At 39.1% G+C, this 22,822-nt stretch overlaps 1 protein-coding gene across 10 annotated transcripts in view; it reads right to left on the bottom strand.

The window, feature by feature from the left end:
* Nucleotides 1–22,822, bottom strand: part of SORBS2 (sorbin and SH3 domain containing 2) — a 242,241-nt gene that overhangs the window by 71,068 nt on the left and 148,351 nt on the right. For all 10 annotated transcript variants that reach the window (XM_075196778.1, XM_075196786.1, XM_075196802.1 and 7 more), the window contains 2 exons: nucleotides 15,852–15,990; nucleotides 11,308–11,480 (listed from right to left, as the gene is read on the bottom strand). In XM_075196778.1, coding sequence (XP_075052879.1) covers nucleotides 11,308–11,480; nucleotides 15,852–15,990 — 312 coding nt within the window. The remainder of the gene's footprint in view (nucleotides 1–11,307; nucleotides 11,481–15,851; nucleotides 15,991–22,822) is intronic.

Here is a 22,822-nt window from a genome sequence, read left to right as displayed (position 1 = left end):
ATTACACTGCCCATTATTTCTCAGAAGACATTCGATGCTACTTTGTACTTTTGCACATTAGAGCTGGAAGAGGTTTTCTCTGGTTAATTATCTTCCTGTTTATATTCACACGTCGTGATGTGTACCAGTGGCTGTGCACTACAAGCTGCCGGGATGAAAGTTACATTTAGAGCATTTTCAATGTTTAAGATCTCTGTCACCATTTTTTTGTTCAAAGATTTTTTTTTACCAATTATTGTTATTAGGTTACAAATTTATGCTTTATTATGAGCCTTTCCATGACTTAATGGAGATGTCCACCCACAAACATTTATTTAATATTAAACGATTACCTCAAGTATTATTATTGTTGATTTGTAAGGCACCACAGTGCCCCGCAGCATTGGACTAGGGCGCAAAGCTGAGGTGTATGCCGGCCAGGGGTAGATTGGTCACCTTACTGTATTGTGTCACCGATATGCTCCCCTTCCTGCCACCTCTCACAGGCACTGTTCTCTCAGCATGTCCATCATTACCTCGTTCTACCAATGACACAGCAACTCTAAATCCCGCCTCTGCAGTTCAATAATCGATCACATGTAGTCAGAAGGTTGCACTGGGCAGAAGATTGTGGTTTCTGATAGGATGGTGAATCCGTGATAGATTTGTCCCCTCCCCTGCTGTGTGTGTGGGTTGCTTTAGTAACAGCAGCACTTCCCCTGATAGGTTTGGTGCAGAAATCATGCAAAACCTGCTTTTTGCTGCTGTGTCCCCACATCCTGCAGGTGCTGGTCCACAACCTTGGTAGCCTGAATCAGTGGTTACTAATTTGATAATAGCTAATTTTTATGCTTTTTCAGTTGTTTTTATTGTATGTGTATCTTGTCCAGAATATCTGAGTGGGCTGAAAGGATATGTGCCCGACGCATTCATTGTATTAGGGGAAGTGGATCGCTGTTCACGTGTATGGATCCAACTGTCTCTTCCGGAGAGAGCTGTATCTTTTTCAGGAACCAAAACCATTTTGGGTCTCCTAGATTGAACTATATGCATGAACCATAGATAACTCTAACATCAACCTATATTATATTAGGAGATTGATGTTATGCCTGGTTTATAATTGTATACATTTTACTTTAATATATTTTTCTCAGAAAGTGTGTATGGAAGCGTACATTTTTTTTTTTATATTTATCACATGTTGAATATTGACTTACGCATGTTATTTTCCTTGTGTGTGTGATATGACACAGTATACGGTGCTGTGTAGATAGGTACACATGACTGATATAGTTAAGTCAACATGTACATTGGGTGTAAATAATGTATTATGCAGACTATGGATTTAGAAATCCGTATTGGAGTGCAGCAAGATTTCATCATGTCTAGTTAGGAAAAGTATTTTAAAGGATTATAGTGTGTAAAATTATTTTAAAAGCAATATATTTTATCTGTTTCGTTTAGATGTAAGTTACAGCCTATGGTGACAACATTTTTTGGGACTATATCTTGCAGCCACCAATGTCTGCTAGCTGCAAGCCAAATTTACCTTCTTCTCCCCTCCCATCCATCGTTTCGCCAGGATCCAAGAGTTATCAAAATCTGGAAATCGGATCACTACATTTTGGCGACTGTGCTTTCTCCTCGGTTTAAGAGCTATGTCTTCCATTTGTTTCCGACTGACCCAGATCTGAAGAGATGCAAGGAGCTGCTGGTGAGCAAGATGACAGCTCAAGTGTTACGTGACAGGACGGCGTCTCCTCCTTCAGTTTCTCATTCAACTGCTGCTAGGAAAAAACTTAGCTTTCCCAAGACACCCAGGGATGATGAAGATGCTCAGCACAATATTTTGACATCTGCTTTGGGTTAAAAGAATTGACCAAAAAACGTGACACCTGTGGCGGAACTCCACCTGATCCTACTATCAACATGCAAAGGATAGTGGAGGATTATTTTCACGACAGCATAGAAATAGACACATCAGACAGTCCCTTTACATACTGGGAGGAAAAAAAGGGAATTTGGAAACCCATGTACCAACTCGCTTTGCATTGCCTAAGCTGCCCAACCTCCAGTTTGTACTCCGAAAGAGTTTTCAGCACAGCCTGGAACCTTGTCAGTGATCGGCGTAGGAGGCTACTTCCTCAAAATGTAGAAAAGATGATGTTCATAAAAATGAACTTCAATTTCCACGAGGAAGGCCTTTCCCACCAATTACATCAAAATACTGCGACTTCTGTAATGGTGGATTCCAGCGGTGATGAATTCATAATGTGTGAGGATGAAGTACAAACTTATGAGGGTGAGGATGAGGCTAAGGATTACGACAACAACATCTTGCCACAGTAGAGTTCATTAACAGCACTGTTACCTTAGGTGTCTTAAGCCCATTGTTAGCTTGTTTTGTGGGGGCCCAATCAAACCAAGCACATCAGCCTCAAAAGTGGCACTCCTTGTTGCTGAAGTGCTTGGTTTGTTAAGGTGTGCATCTCCATTTTAAGATCCAACATAAGGGTGGGCGGGAGGCCCAAGGACAATTCCATCTTGCACCACTTTTCCTTTCAGCTACCACTGTGTGCCAATGTTACCTACATGTGCTATATACTGTTGTGTGCTTTGCAAAAATCTTAGACACCCATTGATGAGGCAGATGAATCAGCACAACATTTGGTCTTGTCTACTCTAAAAGAATTGACCAGAATTAGTGACACCTCTGCCGTAACTCCACTTGATCCTACTATCAACTATCAGCATCCAAAGAATGGTGGAGGATTCATTTTTATTTTTTTGAACGGTATAAAAACAACAGTTTAATTAACAAAGAACAATGTTGCTTGCAGAAGTAATGCAAGCATGGATGTCTAAATAGACGTGTATATGTATTACTCAAACCTTCCTCTTTGCTGCTGTTTCATCAGTATTACACAAAGTGTTTGTAATCTGCACCCTACGTCAAAGGTACCTAACTATATTACATTTTTTTGGGGAATTGGGGCTGATTCGAAGCTCAGTGATGAACTTGCCTTTTGCTGTGAATTACAATGGCGCTTTTTAGTGCATTGTATCGCACCCTGGATTGGTGTGGGTCTGATAAAAGCACACATCCTGGAGGGGGGGGGGGGGATGGGGGGTCAGTGCTCGTCGCCATGTTTTAGCTGTACAATTACAACAGTTATCCAAGGAACAAATGGAGCGTTTAAATGAACCATAACTGATTTCATGATCCAAGGACAATTCCATTTTGCACCCCTTTTCTTTACTGACACTGCTGTGTGGCAATGTTTCCTAGATGTGCTAGGAACTGCTGTGTGTTTGAGTCATTGCTCTGTCGCTTACCATCCAGCCAGGTCGCTGCAGTCTTTGTTTGAAAGTGTATGTAAATAATATTGTGACCTGTGAAATGGTCCAAATTGACTGCAAATGACTTGATAGTAGTGTTATTGATGTTAATAATAATGTAGGGGGGAAAAAATAAGCAAAATTATGTGATTTTAGCAAAAAAAAAAAATAGGGATCCAAGGCCAAATCACACAAGGGCGGTTTTGTCAAAACAAAAACACGAAGTTGATCCAAAACCAAGACCAAAACCAGAACATGGGGATCAGTGAGCATCTCTAGTTTTTAGACCTTTTTGTCAGATGTTGCTATGGTATAATTAACATCTCTACTTAAAACTAACTTCTTTCATCAGCCCTCTTCCTAGCTCCTTTGCCTCGGATATCACCTCCACTCACCCACTTGGTACAACCATATTTGTGTCTGTGCCTTCCCCTTCCCTTTAGGATGCAAGCTTTCACGAGCACGGCGCTCCTTCCTCATGTTCTCTTTCTACTATTGCATCTTCCTCTTTACCAATAAGCCTGCTTCCCTAGCCCTAGCCCTGTTTTCTTGAGCCAAGGCTTACTTCACTGTTTGACATTAGTATCACTGTCATTCACTATCCCTCAGTATGTCTGGTCTATCTAATGCATACCTCCCCAGTGTCCCAATTTAAATGGGACAGTCCCGATCTGAGGGCTCTGGTCCGCCATCCTAATTGGGACAGGTTTGTGCTAGGGGTGGGAAAGTTAGGAAGTATCTCCTGTTCGCTGCTCTGCATGCCGGAACAGCAGTAAATGGCTGCCACGTGCAGTGATGAAGGAGTTTGGGGGGAGAGAATGCGGCAGCCTGGAGTTCTAAAGCGCTAGGCACATCTTTGGGGGTGTGGATACACTACCAAAGTGATGTGACCATGGCACCCAGCATATCATGGACATGCCTTCTGTCCAGAGGCCACCTACCCAAAAGTTGGGAGGCATGGTAATGTACTGCTGTCTGCTTATTGAATACTATTGTAAATGTCATGTATGGTGCTTCGGACCTTTAGTGGAACTTTCTAAATAAAAGCGATTATTATTATCATCATCATCAACGCTGTATATCCAGAGTAACATTAAGGAGTTGAAGGAATTAGCGTGGCATGATTCGGTGCTTCTTCCCACTTCCTGAGATACCACACTGCACCATAAGGCTAAATAAATCTTGTTCAATTTGAATATACCAAACATTTGCATCATGCTAAACAAACATAATTAGACCAACAATTACCAACAAATATCAAAATTGCTGCCATAAGAAGAATGTTTAAATTCTGTGCTCCAGACACATCACTGACCACACTGATTGGACAGTGATCTCAACACATGATGAGCTTGTATGTGCCAGAAGCGCGAAATTTCAAAAAATACTCCTGGGGGCAAATGTATTAAGCAGCAGGTTCATCAAATTGCCGATTTTCACAGCCATATTTAAAAAGGTAATGTTATTAGCGACAAAACTCTCCTTCATTAAAAGTGCCGTTTTAAATATGGCCGTCTTATTCGCAGAAAATCTGTGATTTGATGAATTCACTGTTTAGTATATTTACCCCCCCGCATCACTGTCAGGATAATCTTTGTCATTCCAATACTTGGTGAGAGGGAGATTAAAATATGTGTTTAGGTTGAGATCTATTGATACATGTTGTTTTTGTCATTACAGTAATGCTAATAAGATTGCTTCTCAACTCAGACATGGTAAGAAACCTATGGCTTTCCTTAAGGAGTTGAGGGCCATCTGGGAATTAATAAATGTATCTTGTAGCATCAGCACAGTGTTCTTTGTTTCTAATGTTTGTTCTTAATATATACATCAAGGAAGCGAGGGCAGATAGTGAAATGAGGACGATAAAATCCCAAGTTAGTGTGAGAAAATATTAAGCAAAGCGAAATTCTATCAAATACATCCTTATATTGTTAAAAGGAAAAATATTTATCAAGATAACATTTTAAGGTTCTGATATTAAAAATGACCATTTTCAGGATTTGTAGATTTTCAATTATATTTCAGTGCAGCGAATTGAGGAAAATACACAGATCAGCAACAACAATATAATCACCTGCCTAATATTTTAGGTCCCCCTCATGCTGCCAAAACAGCTCTGACCCGTGGAGGCATGGACTCTACAAGACCTCTGAAGGTGTCCTCTGGAATCTGGTACCAAGACCCTAGCAGCAGACCTTTTAATTTCTATACGTTGCAAGGTGGGGCCTCCATGGCTCTGACTTGTTTATCCAGATCATCACACAGATGTTTGTTCAGATTAAGATCGGGGGAATTTGGAGGCCAAGTCAACAGCTTGAACTCTTTGTCATGTTCCTCAAATCATTCCTGAACATTATTTGCAGGGTGGCAGGGCAAACTATCCTGCTGAAATAGGCCGCTGCCATCAAGGAATACCATTGCCATGAAGGGGTGTACTTTATCTTCAACAATATTTAGGTATGTGTCAATGTAACATCCACATGAATGCCAGGACACAAGGTTTTCCAGCAGGACATTGCCCAGAGCATCACAATGCCTCTGCTGGCTTGCCTTCTTCCCATAGTGCATTTTGGTGCCATTGCTTCCAGAGCTAAACGACACACACACATCCGGCCGTCAACATAAAGTATCTTCTTCCATTGCTCCATGGTCCGGTTCTAGCACTCACGTGCCCATTGTAGGCGCTTTCGGTGGTGGACAGGGATCAGCATGGGCACACTGACTGGTCTGCAGATACACAGCAAACTGTGATGTACTGTGTGTGCGCCGACATCTTTCTATCATAGCCAACATGAACTTTTTCAGCAATTTGTGCTACAGTAACTCTTCTGTGGGATTGGGCAAGGCAGGCTAGCCTTCACTCCCCATGCTCGTCAATGAGCTTTGGGCACCCGTTAACCTGTCGACAGCTCACCGGATGTCCTTCCTTGGATCACTTTTGTCAGGTTCTAACCACTGCATAAGGGGAATACCACACAAAACCTGCCGTTTTGGAGATGCCCTGATCCAGTCGTCTAGCCATCACAATTTAGTCCTTGCCAAAGTTGCTCAGATCCTTACTCTTACCCATTTTTCCTGCTTCCAACACATCAACTTCCAGAATGGACTGTTCACTTGCTGCCTAATGTATCCCACCCCTAGACAGGTGCCACTGTAATGAGATAACCGATATTATTAACTTCACTTGTCATTGGTTTTAATGTTGAGGCTGATCTGTGTATATTCAATGCATTGTGTCTTTTGTAGTCACATCCCCCAGGCTTCTGACACACAAGATTTTCTTAACAGAAAACAACCCAACAAGGTACAATGTGTAACTTATCCTTTCACCACTAGGTGGTAATTGCACACAAGCAAGCTCCTGCACTACATCTATAGACAAACATCACATAATTTATACACCATACCAAACTATTCTGTAAAGTGATGAGTCCAGTCATTTCTTGTCAATATAAATTCCTACAGGGCTTCAGAACTCAACTGTAATATTCGTGTAGCCTTAAGACAGAATGCAGCATTTGGCATCGATAACAAGCTCCTATCTATCTTAGTGTACCTTTGTGCTTTCATTTCTGAAGTATAAATATACAAATAACTAAAGTAGTGAGCAGAACACATGGGATGTGTGCTATTCAGATAATTTGGCTTGACTATTCCATACTTACTAACTATTCCTTGTTTGCACATTGTCCTGTGTGTTCTGGTGTCTTGTGTATGTCATTTTGGCTCTCTTACCCTCCCCCTCACACACTTTTTCGTGATTACCACTTCTGAGCGCTCCACCCACATTAATTCTGTAGTGTACTCATTGATATCAGTTCTATTGAATCACCGAAAATAAGATCGTAAACTCTCCCTGAAACTATGGATCCATGGCCAAAGAGTTCACCATGGCAGTCGTAGGGAAGGAGTACCAAGGAGCATTTATCATAAAAGAACCCCTAGCAGTGTGATCAGACAACAACAATTTTTATATTTACCAGGAGTATAAGTGTGGGGAGTCCAGCACTCCCAGACAGGGCAGTCTTGGGTAGGTGAAACTATAAGATTGTGCTCTGACTAGTAGACTGGTGGGAATCATGTGCACTCATGATGGAGAAGAGCACTTGGGAGAGAGTTAAAGTAGGAGTAGTGTAATTGGGTGTTAGTCCTATTTAAAGAAGATGCATGTATGTGACATTAAAAGGAGAAGGCCACTGCATACTGCAGAAATGTGGCGCTGCCCTGAGTCTCTCCCATTTACTTTTCTACATATATCTTTGTCATCAATTCCTGTTTTTTCCCCATAAATATTTGTGAATGTTCCTGGTACTTCTTTCATATAAGCAACAATTTTAGGTTTAGTAATTTTAGAAAAAAATGTAGATTATGAATACTTCCAGAATACATTCCGCAGCAGGGAATACTTTTGTGCTCAGTGTCTCTCGGGGGCAGATATAATTATGTTTAGTGATGCTAGAACAAAGTCATTTTTCACCTACCTCCTTACTGATGTGCAGCACATCAAGCTTCATTTTCATCTAGAAAGTGATCTTATGCCGACAGTATTGTCACATGTCAAAACTGGGTTTTTTAACCAAGAGTATTAAAAATCAACTACAGAAGAAATTGTCTTTTCACTGTATTCTCTAGAGATATTTTAGGTTAAAAGTGAACCAGGGGAGATGAAAAATTGAATTACAGTCATAGAAGAAAAATAACCTGCCAGGTATTGACATCAGTAAAAGAAATGATGCTCCTGTGAGAGATAAAGTACTTTTCCAATAGAACAAAACATTCTTTCTTCCAAACTTTTCTTCTCATACCCACTGGGAACTTTTTGTGTGATACAGAAATGTTTTGCAAGTATATATTGTATAATCACCAAAGTTACCCAAAATAAATACTTAGGGGCCTATTTATCAAGGTGAAAATGGCAGTTTTCACCAGAGAAAGTGTCATTTAGCGTCTCACACAAGCCTTAATGCCGGAGTAAACACTGATTATGCGGCAAACAGGTTACAAATCACTGCTTAATGTGACATTCTAACTCCATCTCAGGGTGGCGGTAAGCTGAGGTTATCTGCTTTGCAGACACGACAGAGAAAAACATTACATTGCCATGCATGTGCACTATGAACGTTAAGGGGCGGTACAGCCAAACAAGTGTTTCGCCGGTGCCTTAAGCAAGAGGCATGAGTTAATACACACAGGATGCTTCTTCGTCAGGACAGCTTGTTTTCAGAAGCCCTGTCCCGGCTCCCCAAAATTGATAATTAGCTGTAAAAATTAGGAGCAAAAACTATTGAAACAAATGTTAGTTATTGGGAAAAACTCAGATAATAAATAGGCTCCTTAATCTAACAACATTATACCTTGGTGGTAATTTTATTAAATTCAGGCACCCATCTCACACTTTAAAAACTAGCGACAGCAACTCATAATTATCATTAGGCATAAGGGTTTTAAATTAAGTATTACTTTACTAAAGGTAGACATAGTCCTCAATTCAAGGTCTATAGAATATGCACTGCCTTACGACATAGGTTATGGGAGCAGCTGATCTGTTTAGATGTAATAACCATGCAGTGGCCACATTATTAGGTACACCTTTCAAGTACTAAGTAGGATACACCCTTTGCCCCAGAACAGCCTGGAGGTGCTGGAAGTATTCCTTAGAGATGCTGGTCCATGTAGACATGATAGCATCACACAGTTGCTGCAGATTTGTTGGCTGCACATTCATGCTACAAATCTCCCGTTCTAGCACTGTCTCCAACCAGAATCCCATTAATACAGCACTGAGCAGCCTCTGAAGTGATGTCAGCACTTTTACTATCAACGGGAAGATTCAAATGCCGGCGATGTGGCGCGTAGACATCGCACCGCGCACATTGCCGGCAACTACGGTAGAAATCTCTGCTCATTTTCCCTCGCACCTCTATGTCAAATCTCCGCCATGAAGTGTCTTGCGGGTGGTCCAAAGACACTTTGCGGATAACTGACTCTCCCCCAATCTGTTTTTCTTTACATACGGTATCCCATAGAAGCTGTCCACTGTATTACAGTATTTTACTGGCAGTCAGTGAGACAGTATACTAAGACCAGTACTATTATAACAGAAACAGGATGGCTAGGGCAACCGCAGGATTTTGAAGGGGGGATTCCAAATATATAAGCAGAATGAGAACAACCCTTGAAGTAAGAGATAGTTGATTTTGATGGCACGGAGTTTTAGGCACATGTCACATTACATTTTAAATATATGCCTACCAAAATATATTATACACACAAGCATGTTACTTTTAAAATCCTTTCATAATATGGTTTAACAAGGGCATTTGAAAATAAATATATATTGGAAGGGGTGAGGCACCAATATTGGATGTTCAGACGTGACACAACAGTATACTTTTTCTTTTGTTTTAAACTTGGCATCTTTTGGACAATTTGTATTGGCCTGGGGGATCCCAGCAGGTATCTGTTGTCTCAGCCCCTCACTCACCAGCTGAGAATGTTTTGCAAAAAGCACTATGGTAATATTTTATACACAATTCTTGGGAAGTGAACTACAGAATAAAAATCAAACATTAGCCAATTGTTATAAAAAAAAAAAAAATGTGCTCCCCACATTTTGCATCTACTTTTTTTTTTTGTTTATTTTTATTTTATAAACATTTTAATACAAATTTCTTTATCCATAATTCATAGCAGACTCATAGCCAGGTAATTGGTGCTCACTAACCAAGACTTAGGGCTAGATTTACTAAGCTGCGGGCTTGAAACAGTGGGGATGTTGCCTATAGCAACCAATCAGATTCTAGCTTTCATTTATTTAGTACCTTCTACAAAATGATAGCTAGAATCTGATTGGTTGCTATAGGCAACATCCCCACTTTTTCAAACCCGCAGCTTAGTAAATCTAGCCCTTAGTCTTTATATGCAAAATATTGGTTCATACCTACGACCTGTCTCAATTACCAGCTGCTTGGAAAGGGTAGGGCTTAACAATAAGGGTTGAACGTCACTGTTTAGAGGCATGTTCTAGTGCTTTGCCTACAATTGGTAGAGCCAGAAAATGTCACCATGATAACACAGATGTCGTTTCGATCATACGTGGTTCACTGTAATCAGTGAAGACTGGCATTAAACCTCACCGCTGTTTGTCACACACATATTGTTTCGAAGCGAAGGATGGAGGAAAGAATACATTTAGTGAGCAGATAGCAGCGAGAACACCATGCCAGGATAAAGAACAATCCATAATGCCCTAAAGAAACCGCCCATAGTTAGGCCACTGTTGCTAAGCCAGAAACATACCTATACTGTTGTATAGTATTATTTCATCCTATGCCATTGGCCACTGTGCAGTTTCTTACTATATGCAATTTTTTTTTTTAAATTCACTTTCTTTATAGATTTTTCAATTTCTTGTCAAAAGAGAAGTACAATATTTAAAACATACATACTGTACCTACATAACAAAATGATTGCATAGGCAGCGTGACAAAGAACAGGAATACATGCAGATAGCAAACAATCGAAGAACAAGCTTCAAAAGAAACAGGTAAAGACATGTACTTGACGGAAGTGTCAGTACATTACTGCTATGGGATGGGTGATTGGGGGGGGTAAAAGAGTTCTGGGGTTATGTGTCAGGGGGAGCAGGGGAAATCTTTTTGTATGGGTTATATTCACTTACACCAAAAATATTACTTCCACTGAGATGTTAATTACCAGAAGTTAGAATAGAGTGGCTTTCGAGAGCTTAAACTACTTCTTTATACATTTCAGGAACCTACAGTCTTAAAGATTAGAGATCTGCCGTCTGTGAGTGGCACAGTCACATGGGACAACTAACATGTCAGGGCACCGAGCCTAAAGTCTGCAAGTTTATGATGTTTCTAAAAGGGGAGAGGAGAAGTCTATCTGTATACCTGTGGTGTGGAAAGCACTGCCTATGGCGAGCACTAGTAAAAGCCTAGGACCGTAGATATTTCTTCCTACCGTTCTAATTGCCGTTGGTATTCCAGACTCATCAATCGGTCCAATCCCAGCATAGTGTGGTGCTTTAATGACTGTGACTTTCTTCTCCTCCTCCGAGGTCCTGCAGATTGGTATGGTGCTGCTGCTTCGGCTTACTTCAGACTGGTACTGCTGGGAGTAGGAATCTGTAGTATCTATGGAGACAACAGAAAACATTTCCATTTTCTTCATTTGGTGCCTTGACAATATGGGACATAAATACAACGTAGAAGTGTTGAAAAGGTTTTGATCCTTATTTTCAACAGATAATGCTCATACATTTCTATAACACATGTTTTGACAAACACAGAGTAGTTTGCATTATGGGAGGAGCATTGACAACACAGTTACACACTTTGATCAGCCCAGCGGTAGAAGGACACAAGCACACAGAGTACTTTGCATTATGGGAGGAGCATTGACAACACAGTTACCCAGTTTGATCAGCCCAGCGGTAGAAGGACACAAGCACACTGGATTTGTGGAGCCTTTGGTGGACCTGCTGTATTACAGTAAAACTGGAACTTTGCATTATAGCTTAGAAAGTAATTTTCATCTAAAACTAAATTTTGAGTTTTGGGGTGACGTTAACCTTTAAAAGCAGAATTTATAGGAAAATTATCCCCCCACTATCACAACTGACTCAAGTTCTTGATTTTATATAAACGTTTCTCAATGCTGCATTTTGGGTTTAGCCGTCCTTTAAGTGGTAAATGGACGACTTAGCTTCATTTTTCTAAGTAAGATTTGCACATGGCACAAACCCATTGCTGTAACTTGTAGTAAGGGTTTTCTTTTACTATAATTATTTAATTTATATATATATCCTTAGCACCACTGTGTACCACAGACTTTTCCTGTGTCTGTCTCTCAATAACGATAAGTAAACTCATGGTGGAGGAGATCACTGTATTGACAACAGGATAGCCAGAATCAATGTGTAGAGGGATGACATGCCAACACAGCAGAAAGTGACCTGACAAATGAAAAGCATGTGCAGCTTATCCTATTCTGTCAGCAGATGTTAGAAGAGGAAAGTAAATAATCTGGACAAGTGAGAAAAGAAGAAAGCAGCTAAACTAAGCGTTTTGTTACTTTGAAAAAGATAACTTTGCAGGTCTACTGACAACAAGCAACATTGGAGTGACCGCATTTCATATACAATACAGACATTAAAATAGTTTTTGCTTTTTTTCCTGAGTGATGATAGGATTTTATTGCCAATCTTTAAATAAGAGAATACCTATTTCCCATCATTCATTACCATAGGCAGTCACACAACATCCTTCTACACTACAATGGAACGTTTCATTTTTCAGCTGAGGAATATAAAAGGTTATACAAATTAGGGTGGGCCCTTGAGGCCAGTGAAAAGCAATGTCAAGAACAATAAGTGTTTCAAATAGCACAAGCAGATGGCAATTGTCTGATTTTGGCAGAATATCAGAGGTCTCTTTTGTTTCAGAACGTCTTCTTTGTAGTTACACTGAAATTAAGCACATTCCTTATGCAGCACAGAGAATATGCTCACATTGCACAACCTCCTGACACACCTCTCTACACTGCTTTTATACTGACAATTGCAGATACTACTTCCTATTAGAGAGTTTAATATAAAACTGACCACTAATGGTAACTGTATTGGTGCGAGATTGCAAAATGGCTGAGCTGATGGAAAACTTGGACAGCACAGACGTCTATACAGTACATAACTGTAAGCAGCAAACAGAGGATGCCACAATTATGCATAATTTGCATATCTCTATCCAAAATCTCATTAATACAGCATAAGCCAATTTCTGAAATGTTGCCAGCACTCTTACCATCACTATGTTTTTACTGGCAGCCGGGGAGACATTACACTAAGATCAGTAATAAAATGATAACAGAATAAGAATGGTTATGGCAAATGAAGAATATTCAAGGGGGAATTCCAATTGTAAAACGAACAGTAGAATGGGAACAATCAGAGAGGTGAGCACTAGCTGGGTGCAATTGCACCCTAGAGTTATTGTCACATTACATTTTTAATATATGCATGTCATAAACATAATACACACACATAAGCATATTATTTATGAATCCTTTCCTAATACAGTCTACTAATGGCCTTTGAAAATAAATACATATTGGAAATCATCAATAAGGGATGGTCAGTGAAGTGATACTGCAGCTTACTTTTATTTTATCTTAAATTTAGCATCTTTTGGACAATATTGCAGCAGGCACCTATAGCCGCAACATCTCACCAGCTGATAATTCCCAGCAAAAAGCACTATGGTAATATTTGAATGTAATTCCCAGGAAGTAAACTGCAGAATAAAACATAGGGCAACATTTAGTTATGCTATTTATTTCTTTATTTAAATTGAACTCTCTGGGTTTAGTATTATTTTATATGTGTTTTAATAAAAGTGTCTCTATCCATTGTTCATGACAGGACAATTCATAGGTGATTGGTGCTCAAGAGTCACACACAGTCCTCATATGCAAAGTATTGGTCCATACCCAGAGATGACTCAGTCTGAATTAACTGAAGCTGGAAAGAGGTTTAGGCTTAGAGGCATGGCGGGACATTGCCTAAAATGGCTCAATTTCCAAATGTTGGGCGATATGCTAGTCTCTACATGATGTAAGAAAATAATAGTTCTTTTTGGGTGTATTTTTTTTTTTAAGGTCAAAGTAACTGTTGTCTTCATTCTTCATCTCACAGAAACAGGATACGAGTCTGCTGATTGTGTGGGAGCCAGTGGTCTGTCCACTCATAATTATGCTAGTGAAGACAGGATTGCATAGGTCTGTGACAATGTTCTGATGTGAGGCTACTGTAAAACCAATGCTAGAGGATTGTGGTTTCACACCTTTATGGGAAGGGAATTCAATTCATACATCTAAATCATTTACTATAGATTCCATAGTTTGTTGTTAAACAGTAATACATAGTCCCCATGCAAAACTGGCTTACAATGCAAATGTGTTCAGGGATAAACTAGATATACAATAGAATCATTCGGGTAGATCTGAAGAGTGGTGAACGAATGATTATTTTGTTGTTTGTGTCATATGTGTGATCTGTGTCCCATGAGCTGTTTGCTTCCTTCTACAGGTGTGAAGATAAATGAATCACTAAAATGCTGTCACTATGAGAACCATTGTTATAACAAGAATCACAGTGCCTGGTGCTAATACTGTATGATAAACTACTGGGGTAAGGCTTTCATTACTGCCTATGTCGTCCTCTCATCCATATATCCTTGCACTTATTCACATGCACTTATTCACAGCATATGTTTGAATGCAGTGTAGGCCACTGAGACATCAGTAGATCAGGAAGATGGACATTATTGTGCATAAATAGTATGAATACATTTTTGGCTGCTCGTTCTGAAGTGGTAGTTCCCGAGTTAAAAGTGCCTCATCTAGAAAAAGCTATGCTGTGAAATGAAAGCATACCAAGCAACTCCTTAAACTGATATTTGGAATTTTGCACATTTAAGAAAACACATATATACATTTTCTTATGTACAGGTGGCAATTCCTTAAAGCCAACAAAGCCCTTTCACCACCATACGTCATGTAAACAAGAGATCATCTATAACATCATGAACTTTGATTTCTAATAAAGAATAATAACATGCAACCGCCAGGCCAGTAGCAACATTTGACAAAAAAGGAACAAAGCTGGGGCCGGCACAGCGGGCATCACCGAGCCGCCCTCGCCTCTGGACTCCATAGCTATGGCACCCATGCCACGGATATTCCACCCCTTCCTGTAATTTATTGATGCTGCACAATTAAACAACCGGCAGACTTCTACAACACAGAATAAACCACACTTTGCAGTGCCAAAGTTGCACTAAAGAGAAATGAGTTTCCCCAGCATAAATAAACCAGACTGGATCCAGGTACTTTGATCTTATCAAAAAATGGTGTTATATGGAATATGTTTTCTGTAAATATCATTACTCTGTGCTTAAGCAATAAATTGCCTTAAAATAAAAATAAAAAAAATGCTTGGTCAGTCTGCATACACAAAGGAAGACTATAGTGAATTTCATTCCTCTTTCTGCACTGATAATCCTAATAAACGTAGGAAGAACATCAGGAGTGAAGCCGGATATGAAAAATACCAGGATAACGCCTAAATATTTACTAACCTAACTTTTATAAGTCCTTTGATCACTTTGGTAAACTAGATCTACTTTTTAAACCTTGCATGACAAGAAAATCACCCCTGGAGCCACAGTCCGAAGCTTTGAGAGATTAAAGCTGAATGTTGGCACAATGTTCACCCCTGCTCATGTACTAGGAATGAAAACAGTAAATGTACAGTGCAAGGACATAAAAATAGACAACAAATTAAAACAAAAAAAACAAAAAAGGAAAAAAAAGGGAAAAACAAAAACAGAAACAGAAAATCAAACAATATGTGGAAGGGGTATGGACAAACATACAGCACGTGTGTGCCTTTACAACCACACCCATATAAAATTATGTAACATATGAATAAAACAATTTAGACGTACCCAATGCTCTGCTGTGTTGCATGGCCATGATGTTGGAGTTGAGCGATAGTGGGGAGCGGTATGTTGGAGAGAATGACCTTTGCAAGTGACTCATTGGACTGGCTGGACTGCCTGAATTTCCGTTAACTGTGACTGGAGTCTGTGAAAAAGACATCAAGGTTAAAATAGGACAATTAATATACAATATTTTGCCTCAAGGGGTCCTACACAACAATACAACAGAAATATATGTTCAACTTTATTAAATGTATGTTCTATTGAAAATGATGTCTTTTAAGTAAACACATGTACAATACCCCCATTCCAATTGCACGTTAGCACAACATAATCACTATGCAGGCAGCAAACATGTGTTAGTGAGTTACTCTAAAAACACCATCTACAGAAACTGAAATCGCAGTACATTTGGTTACCATGCAGTCATTTTCCTGTGTAAGCAAAATCAATAATACAACACTTGAGATTTTGTTAGTGAGATATGATGAACATAAATAAAGATAATCAGGAATTGGTTTTAAGATTAAAGTACACAATATGCCATGGTGAAAAAAACAAAAAAATGGTATTTGCGTCTTATGACACTATGTGAAACAAAGGGCAATAGTTATACTGCAGAACATGAGTAAAAGAGTTCCACTGCAATCACTAGCTATAGGGGACAATAGCAATATGTACACTCATTTTTTACTTTAAATCCCAAATAAAATACAATGTAGAGATGTTTGTGGAATGTTTTGGGGGCCATAGTCGCTGGTTTCCACGACACCAGGAAATCAGGATATACTTTGGGCAAGTTCTCATTGGCCAGTCTCATCCTACCTGTTCACTAGAACAACTCTTTCTACTCAAGAACACATTCCGTTGTTATCTGAAATATAACTGGTACCACTGTGCTTCTTGACGACTGACAATATCCTCACAGAATAATGGCAGGCTAGGTCTATGTACTGCAATTGTATGCTGTTCTCACAGCTGTTACAGCATTTATTGTATAGCTTCCAGTTATGAAAATCACTTGTGAATATTGTGGTTTCAATCTCATCAGTGAATCCGTACAAGGGAAATGTCACATGAATTTAAATGAAAATAAATGAAAGTGGAACAAGACCTAAAATATTGTTTGTCGAGAAGTATATTGTCTGATCTTTCTTTTAAAATGCAATTCAACTACAAAGTGGTAACAATTTATTTCCAATGCCTTATCCAATGTTTTTTTAAGGTTCTTCCCATATGAGCTGGGAGTTTGAATTCAACGACTTAAAGATGACGTTGCAGTAGCCGCGTGGCCGGTTCTGTAGGCACCAAGTGTACACGTGAGGAAATGGCTGTACATGACAACCAAGGAGAATCCAGCTAAGCACTTGTAGGGTACCTTTTGGTACATGTTATATGAAGACGAAAGGAGGAGTTAGGAGAGCTGTAAGGCGGATAGAATAGTAAAAGTTCAAGAACAGTGGACCTAAAATTAAATATCGGAACATTAAGTCAAGATTATGGTTATTAAAGTGTTTTCTTTACTCTTGGCATATGCAGACTTTACAACATAGTTTAGGAAATATTGTTCCTCCTGGTCACTCAGGGCCTGAGTCATTAAGGAGTGCAAAGCAATAAAAAGGAGTAACTTTGCACCTGGGCAAAACTATGTTGCATTGAAGGGGGAGGTAAATTTAAATGTGATGTCAGATTTAGAGTTGGGGTAGGGAATGTCCTAGATCAACTTTAAATTTCATTGTAAAAATAAACCGATCAAGTATTTGTGGGCTACATGAAAAAACAGCCAGTATTTAATTTATGTGCAAAATTATAAACTAATTTGCACCCTTTGCATTGTAACACGATTTGTCACAGAAAATTTACTCCCTTTTTTGTCTTCTTTTTCTTAATGAATCAGGCCCTCTAAGTTTAATAATGGAGTAGAATTTTGTTTTCTGCAGTAGAATATATTTAGACTGAAGTGTAGGCCCCCTCATTCCAGTTTAATAGTATGACTTTTAGCTCTGCCTGAGATCTTTTATTTTCTGACTTGCATGTGTGATCTGTTGTATTTTGCGTGACTGATTTATAAGACAAACCAAAGTGCAGCATATTTCAACTACTTTGCTATTACCTTGATCGCAACTGTGTATTCTTGCAAAAAGTTGGAAATACATTTATTTTTTAGGCAGGTTTCCCTTAAATTGCAGCACACAGTATGCAAAAGACAAGATCAGACTAAATATCTTTGTAATCGTGCCCACTTTTCCTATTATTAAACATCTACCCTTTAGCTTGTTCCCTTACTCCGCTTTAGAGAAACACATTTTACAATATTAACATAAAACAGATAAAAATCAAATTAATCCATGATGAGTTCATTCTCGTGTTGCAATTAGAGCAAATTGCTTGGTTAAAGGCTAAGCAGATTAATAGAAGGATACCAAGCTTAGGGAATTGTAAGGGGTGATGAGAATGAGCGTGTGATGATTGCTGTTTAACGGCGAACACTACCAATATCCCCAGATCAAATATACTGGACTTGAAATGAGCCATCTTCAAATAATTAGAGTGTAACCTGTTACATGACATGTAAATGAAATTATGTTGTGTTTTCACTGACAACATTAAATGGAATTAAACAGACAGCCTTAGGGTATGTATAATTATATATCTAGATATTTATCTACCATTTTAATTTACTATAAACAGGACATTTTTTTCTTCTGAACATCACAATTTATGGTGATATTTAGTGGCAAGTGTACTCTCTTAGATTCCATCAATATATTTTTGGAAAAATATTAGTTGAACACACAGCTCATTAAAGAGATGTCTTATTCACTGCACTCGAGATGCCGGAGGTCACATGCTGTACAAGTGGTTACTGTAGGTTATTAACAAGACCATAAAAAAAGCGGGATTTCAGATAATTTACAACAAGGTTATTGGTTTAGTCCTTGAAACTATATTTAGCCCATGTGTTTGAAAAAAAAACCCACAAAAAGAAAGGCACAGAGACCAGCGCCCTACAGCACAGCGGCCAGCGCCCTACAGCACAGCGGCCAGCGCCCTACAGCACAGCGGCCAGCGCCCTGCAGCACAGCGGCCAGCTCCCTACAGCACAGAGGGCAGCTCCCTACAGCACAGAGGGCAGCTCCCTACAGCACAGAGGGCAGCTCTCCCTCCCCACAACTTAAACATCAGTACTCTACAATATATAGAGAAGATCAGTACCATAACAGAGGTCAGTATCCTGCAACATAAAAATAAGTATTCTAATGATATAGTTGGATCTGTGGGGCACCAGAAATGTAACAGTTTTTGTGTCAATCACATTTAGGGGGGAGGAGGGTATTCAATAAAATAGAGGGATGTTAAAAGTTTCTTAAATATACCTTTGATGGAACAATTCTACAATTTTGCATCACATCCTAATACAAATGCTTTATTTAGGATGTAAAATTATCCCTTTAAAGTCTTGAAAAAAGATTTTTTTCTGTGCCTTCTTAAATAAACAGTCACTCAATTCTCTACATACATATTTACCTACTTTTTGATGTGGAATACTCATTCAGTCAGAAAAAAAATATGTATTTTTGCTACAAAAGGAGACTGATTCATTACGGAAAGTATAGCAAAAAAATGAGTAACTTTGCCCTGTGGAAAAACCATGTTGCATTGGAGGGGGAGGTTTAAAATGTGATGGCAGACATATAGTTGGGGTAGGGCATGTCCTAGATCACCTTTAGATTTCAGTGTACAAATAATCTATCAAGTATTTGTATGCTACATGAAAAAGTAGCCAATATTTATCTTATGTGCAAAATAAAAAAAAACTAATTTGCACCCCTTGCATTATAATGGTTTTGTCCATGAAAAAATGTACTAATTTTGTTTACTTACTTTTCTTAATGAATCGGGCCCTATGTGTTTGCTATAGAAGTTATGTTTTATTGTGGAATTGGCAAACTCACTATTTACTCATTAGATATAAGACAAGCTCTCCGGAAACCGATTCTTGTTTTGACTCGCATGTTATGTAAATTTACCTCCCTCTGTTTCTCATTTAGAAAAAACAAAAACCAATAAAATCTTTATTAAAAATAGAAAAAAAAAGAAAAAAAAAAAAAAGGATATAAAGATGATACAAAAGTCGTGAGAAAAATGGTAATATACCATGATAGAATATGAAGTACAAAGCAGGGCAATCCTAGAGACAAGATATAGGAAAGTTCCCATTCTCTATTACAGAATATCCCTCTATAGTGACACATCCGTAGCACAGGCACAGGGGCACTCTATTGATAAGAATAGTACATTTCAAAATGTAAAAACCAGAAAAGTAGACTTCAAAATCTGGTGTTCTTCAGCCTATAAAGGGGAACCATATCCCATATATTAATAGGGATTACTGTCAAGCTATTTCAGTATATAATAACTTGTGTAGAACAGTGCCAAATATCATTCTTCATATAAATCAATATTGTCCTGAATATTTGCTTTTATTAATATAAGCAGTAAGTGCCATCCCTAAATTATTATCCATGTATTTCAAGAGCACAGTGCACTTTATATCTAAATTTTCATGGCAAATGGTAAAAGCTGTACCAAGTTACGCATTATAAGCAAAGCAGGAATACCTTTCATAAAAACACATGCTATAAAACATAAGCCATCTTGAATTTAGGCAATGGCTCAGTATAATCTCCGTTAGATATTCTATTCTTAGAATGTAGCTTTCTTTGCTCAGAAGTTGTACTAGCATCCAGAAAACAAGACATGATAGTTGTAAAGAAGAATCCAGCTAAAATACATTGCAAAGACATTTTTTATACACATAAATTTCATATTGTGGTTCATTCTCTATTCAGTTAGCATTGAATGGTAAGACTCCTGCATCTGAATACAGAGGAAAGACATTAATTGTTGTAGCGTATATCCCAGAAAATCAAATTATGCTAATTACTTATGTTTTAAATAAAGGTTATATCGGCCGACTGGTCTGATTTCACAGCATGAGTGGCCCCAAAAATGTGCATGATGCCAGATAGTAATACGCTTGCATTGAATGAGAACACAAATAAAATCAGCCCGTGTGTATCTATACGTTCATCTTCCAATGAAACACACAGGTCCCGAAGTGATCATGGCGCTTGGACCAAGTGCCATACAGCCATATTTAGCCAAACACATGTGTTCAAATTGGGACAGTGATCCAGATGCTTGGCGATCAGGCCAGATGGCAGAATTGCCCATTGTGAGGTCTGCTTTTAAGTAGATATCTTTGTCTAACTCGAAGAGATGCTACACACATTATTTTAGGAGTTACTTATGGATTCCATTCTAATATTGGAACGTACTGTGTAAAAATTCCCCGATGGTAAACACACACCTTTCAGTTTGCGGTTTACAGGTCTTTGCTGTTTGTCCAAAAAGATCCGGATAATGAGGAGGTAAAGTAATGTATACGTACACTGATCAGCCACAACACTAAAACTACTGATGAGTGAAGTGAATAACATTGATTATCTCGTTACAATGGCACCTGTCAAGGAGTGAGATATATTAGGCAGCAAGTGAAGAGTCCATTCTTGAAGTTGATGTGTTGCAAGTAGGAAAAATGGATCTAATGGATTTTGACAAGGGACAAATTATGATGGCTAGACAACTGGGTCAGAGCATCTCCAAAACAGCAGGTCTTGCGGGGTGTTCATGGGATGCAGTGGTTAGTACCTACCAAAAATGGTCCAAGGAAGGACAACTGGTGAGCCGGCGTCATGGGCACCCGAGGCTCATTGATGTGCTTGGGGACCAAAGGATAGCCTATCTGGTCCAATCCCACAGAACAGCAACTGTAGCACAAATTGCTGAAAAAGTTAATAATGGTTATGACTAAAATGTGTCAGAACACACAGTGCATTGCAACTTGCTGTGTATGGGGCTGAATATCCACACACTCGTCAGAGTGCCCATGCAGATCCCTGTCCACCGCCGAACGGCACCTACAATAAGCATATGAGCATCAGAAATGGAGATCCAGCTATGGAAAAATATGGCAAGGTGTGATGAATCATGTTTTCTTTTATATCATGTGGACGGGCGGGCGCATGTGTGTCATTTACTTGGGGAAGAGATGGCACCAGGATGCAGTGTGATGCTCTGTACAATGTTCTGCTGGAAAACCTTGGGTCCTGGCATTCATGTGGATGTTACTTTAACACCTACCTAAACATTGTTGCAGATAAAATACACCCCTTCATGGCAACAGTATTCCCTGATGTCAGCGGGCTCTTTCAGCAGGATAATGCGCCCTGCCACACTGCAAAAATTGTTCTGGTTTTAGGAACATGACAAAGAGTTCAAGGTGTTGACTTGGCCTCCAAATTCCCCAGATCTCAATCCGATCGACTATCTGTGGGATGTGCTGGAAAAACAAGTCCAAGCCATGGAGGCTCCACCTCATAACTTACAGGACTCAAACATCTTGATGCCAGATATTATAGGACACCTTCAGAGATCTTGTGCAGTCCATGCGTCGATTTGTCAGGGCTGTTTTGGCAGCATGAGGGGGACTTACACATAATATTATGTTGTGGCCAATTGAATAGATTTTATTGTAAAACCCTTAGGGGCATATTCAATTAGCTTCCCGGTTCGCGGGATCGCGCCGGAACGGGCCGCGTAGTCAATACACTGTACCGCAATAACGTGGATTTTCGTTCGCAGCCCATAGGGTTGCGTACGAAAATCCGCGTTAATGCGGTATCATATTAACGGCAATAGTGCGCAGGATTCGCGGTAACGCGCGTTACCGCGAACCGGAAAGCTAATTGAATATGCCCCTTAAAGTCAAAAGTAAAAGAATTCATTCAACGCTACCTTGATATTATATCAAGTTTGCTTCCACTTTATATTTTAGAGATATTCAAGATTAATTAAATGAGTAAGTTATTTTCTGTATTTTCATATTAGCGTATGATTTAAACGATTATAAA

Source organism: Mixophyes fleayi, chromosome 1 (assembly GCF_038048845.1).
Source record: "Mixophyes fleayi isolate aMixFle1 chromosome 1, aMixFle1.hap1, whole genome shotgun sequence".
In the NCBI taxonomy this organism is placed as follows: Eukaryota; Metazoa; Chordata; class Amphibia; order Anura; family Limnodynastidae; genus Mixophyes; species Mixophyes fleayi.
This window is presented reverse-complemented; position numbering and strand designations above follow the sequence as displayed.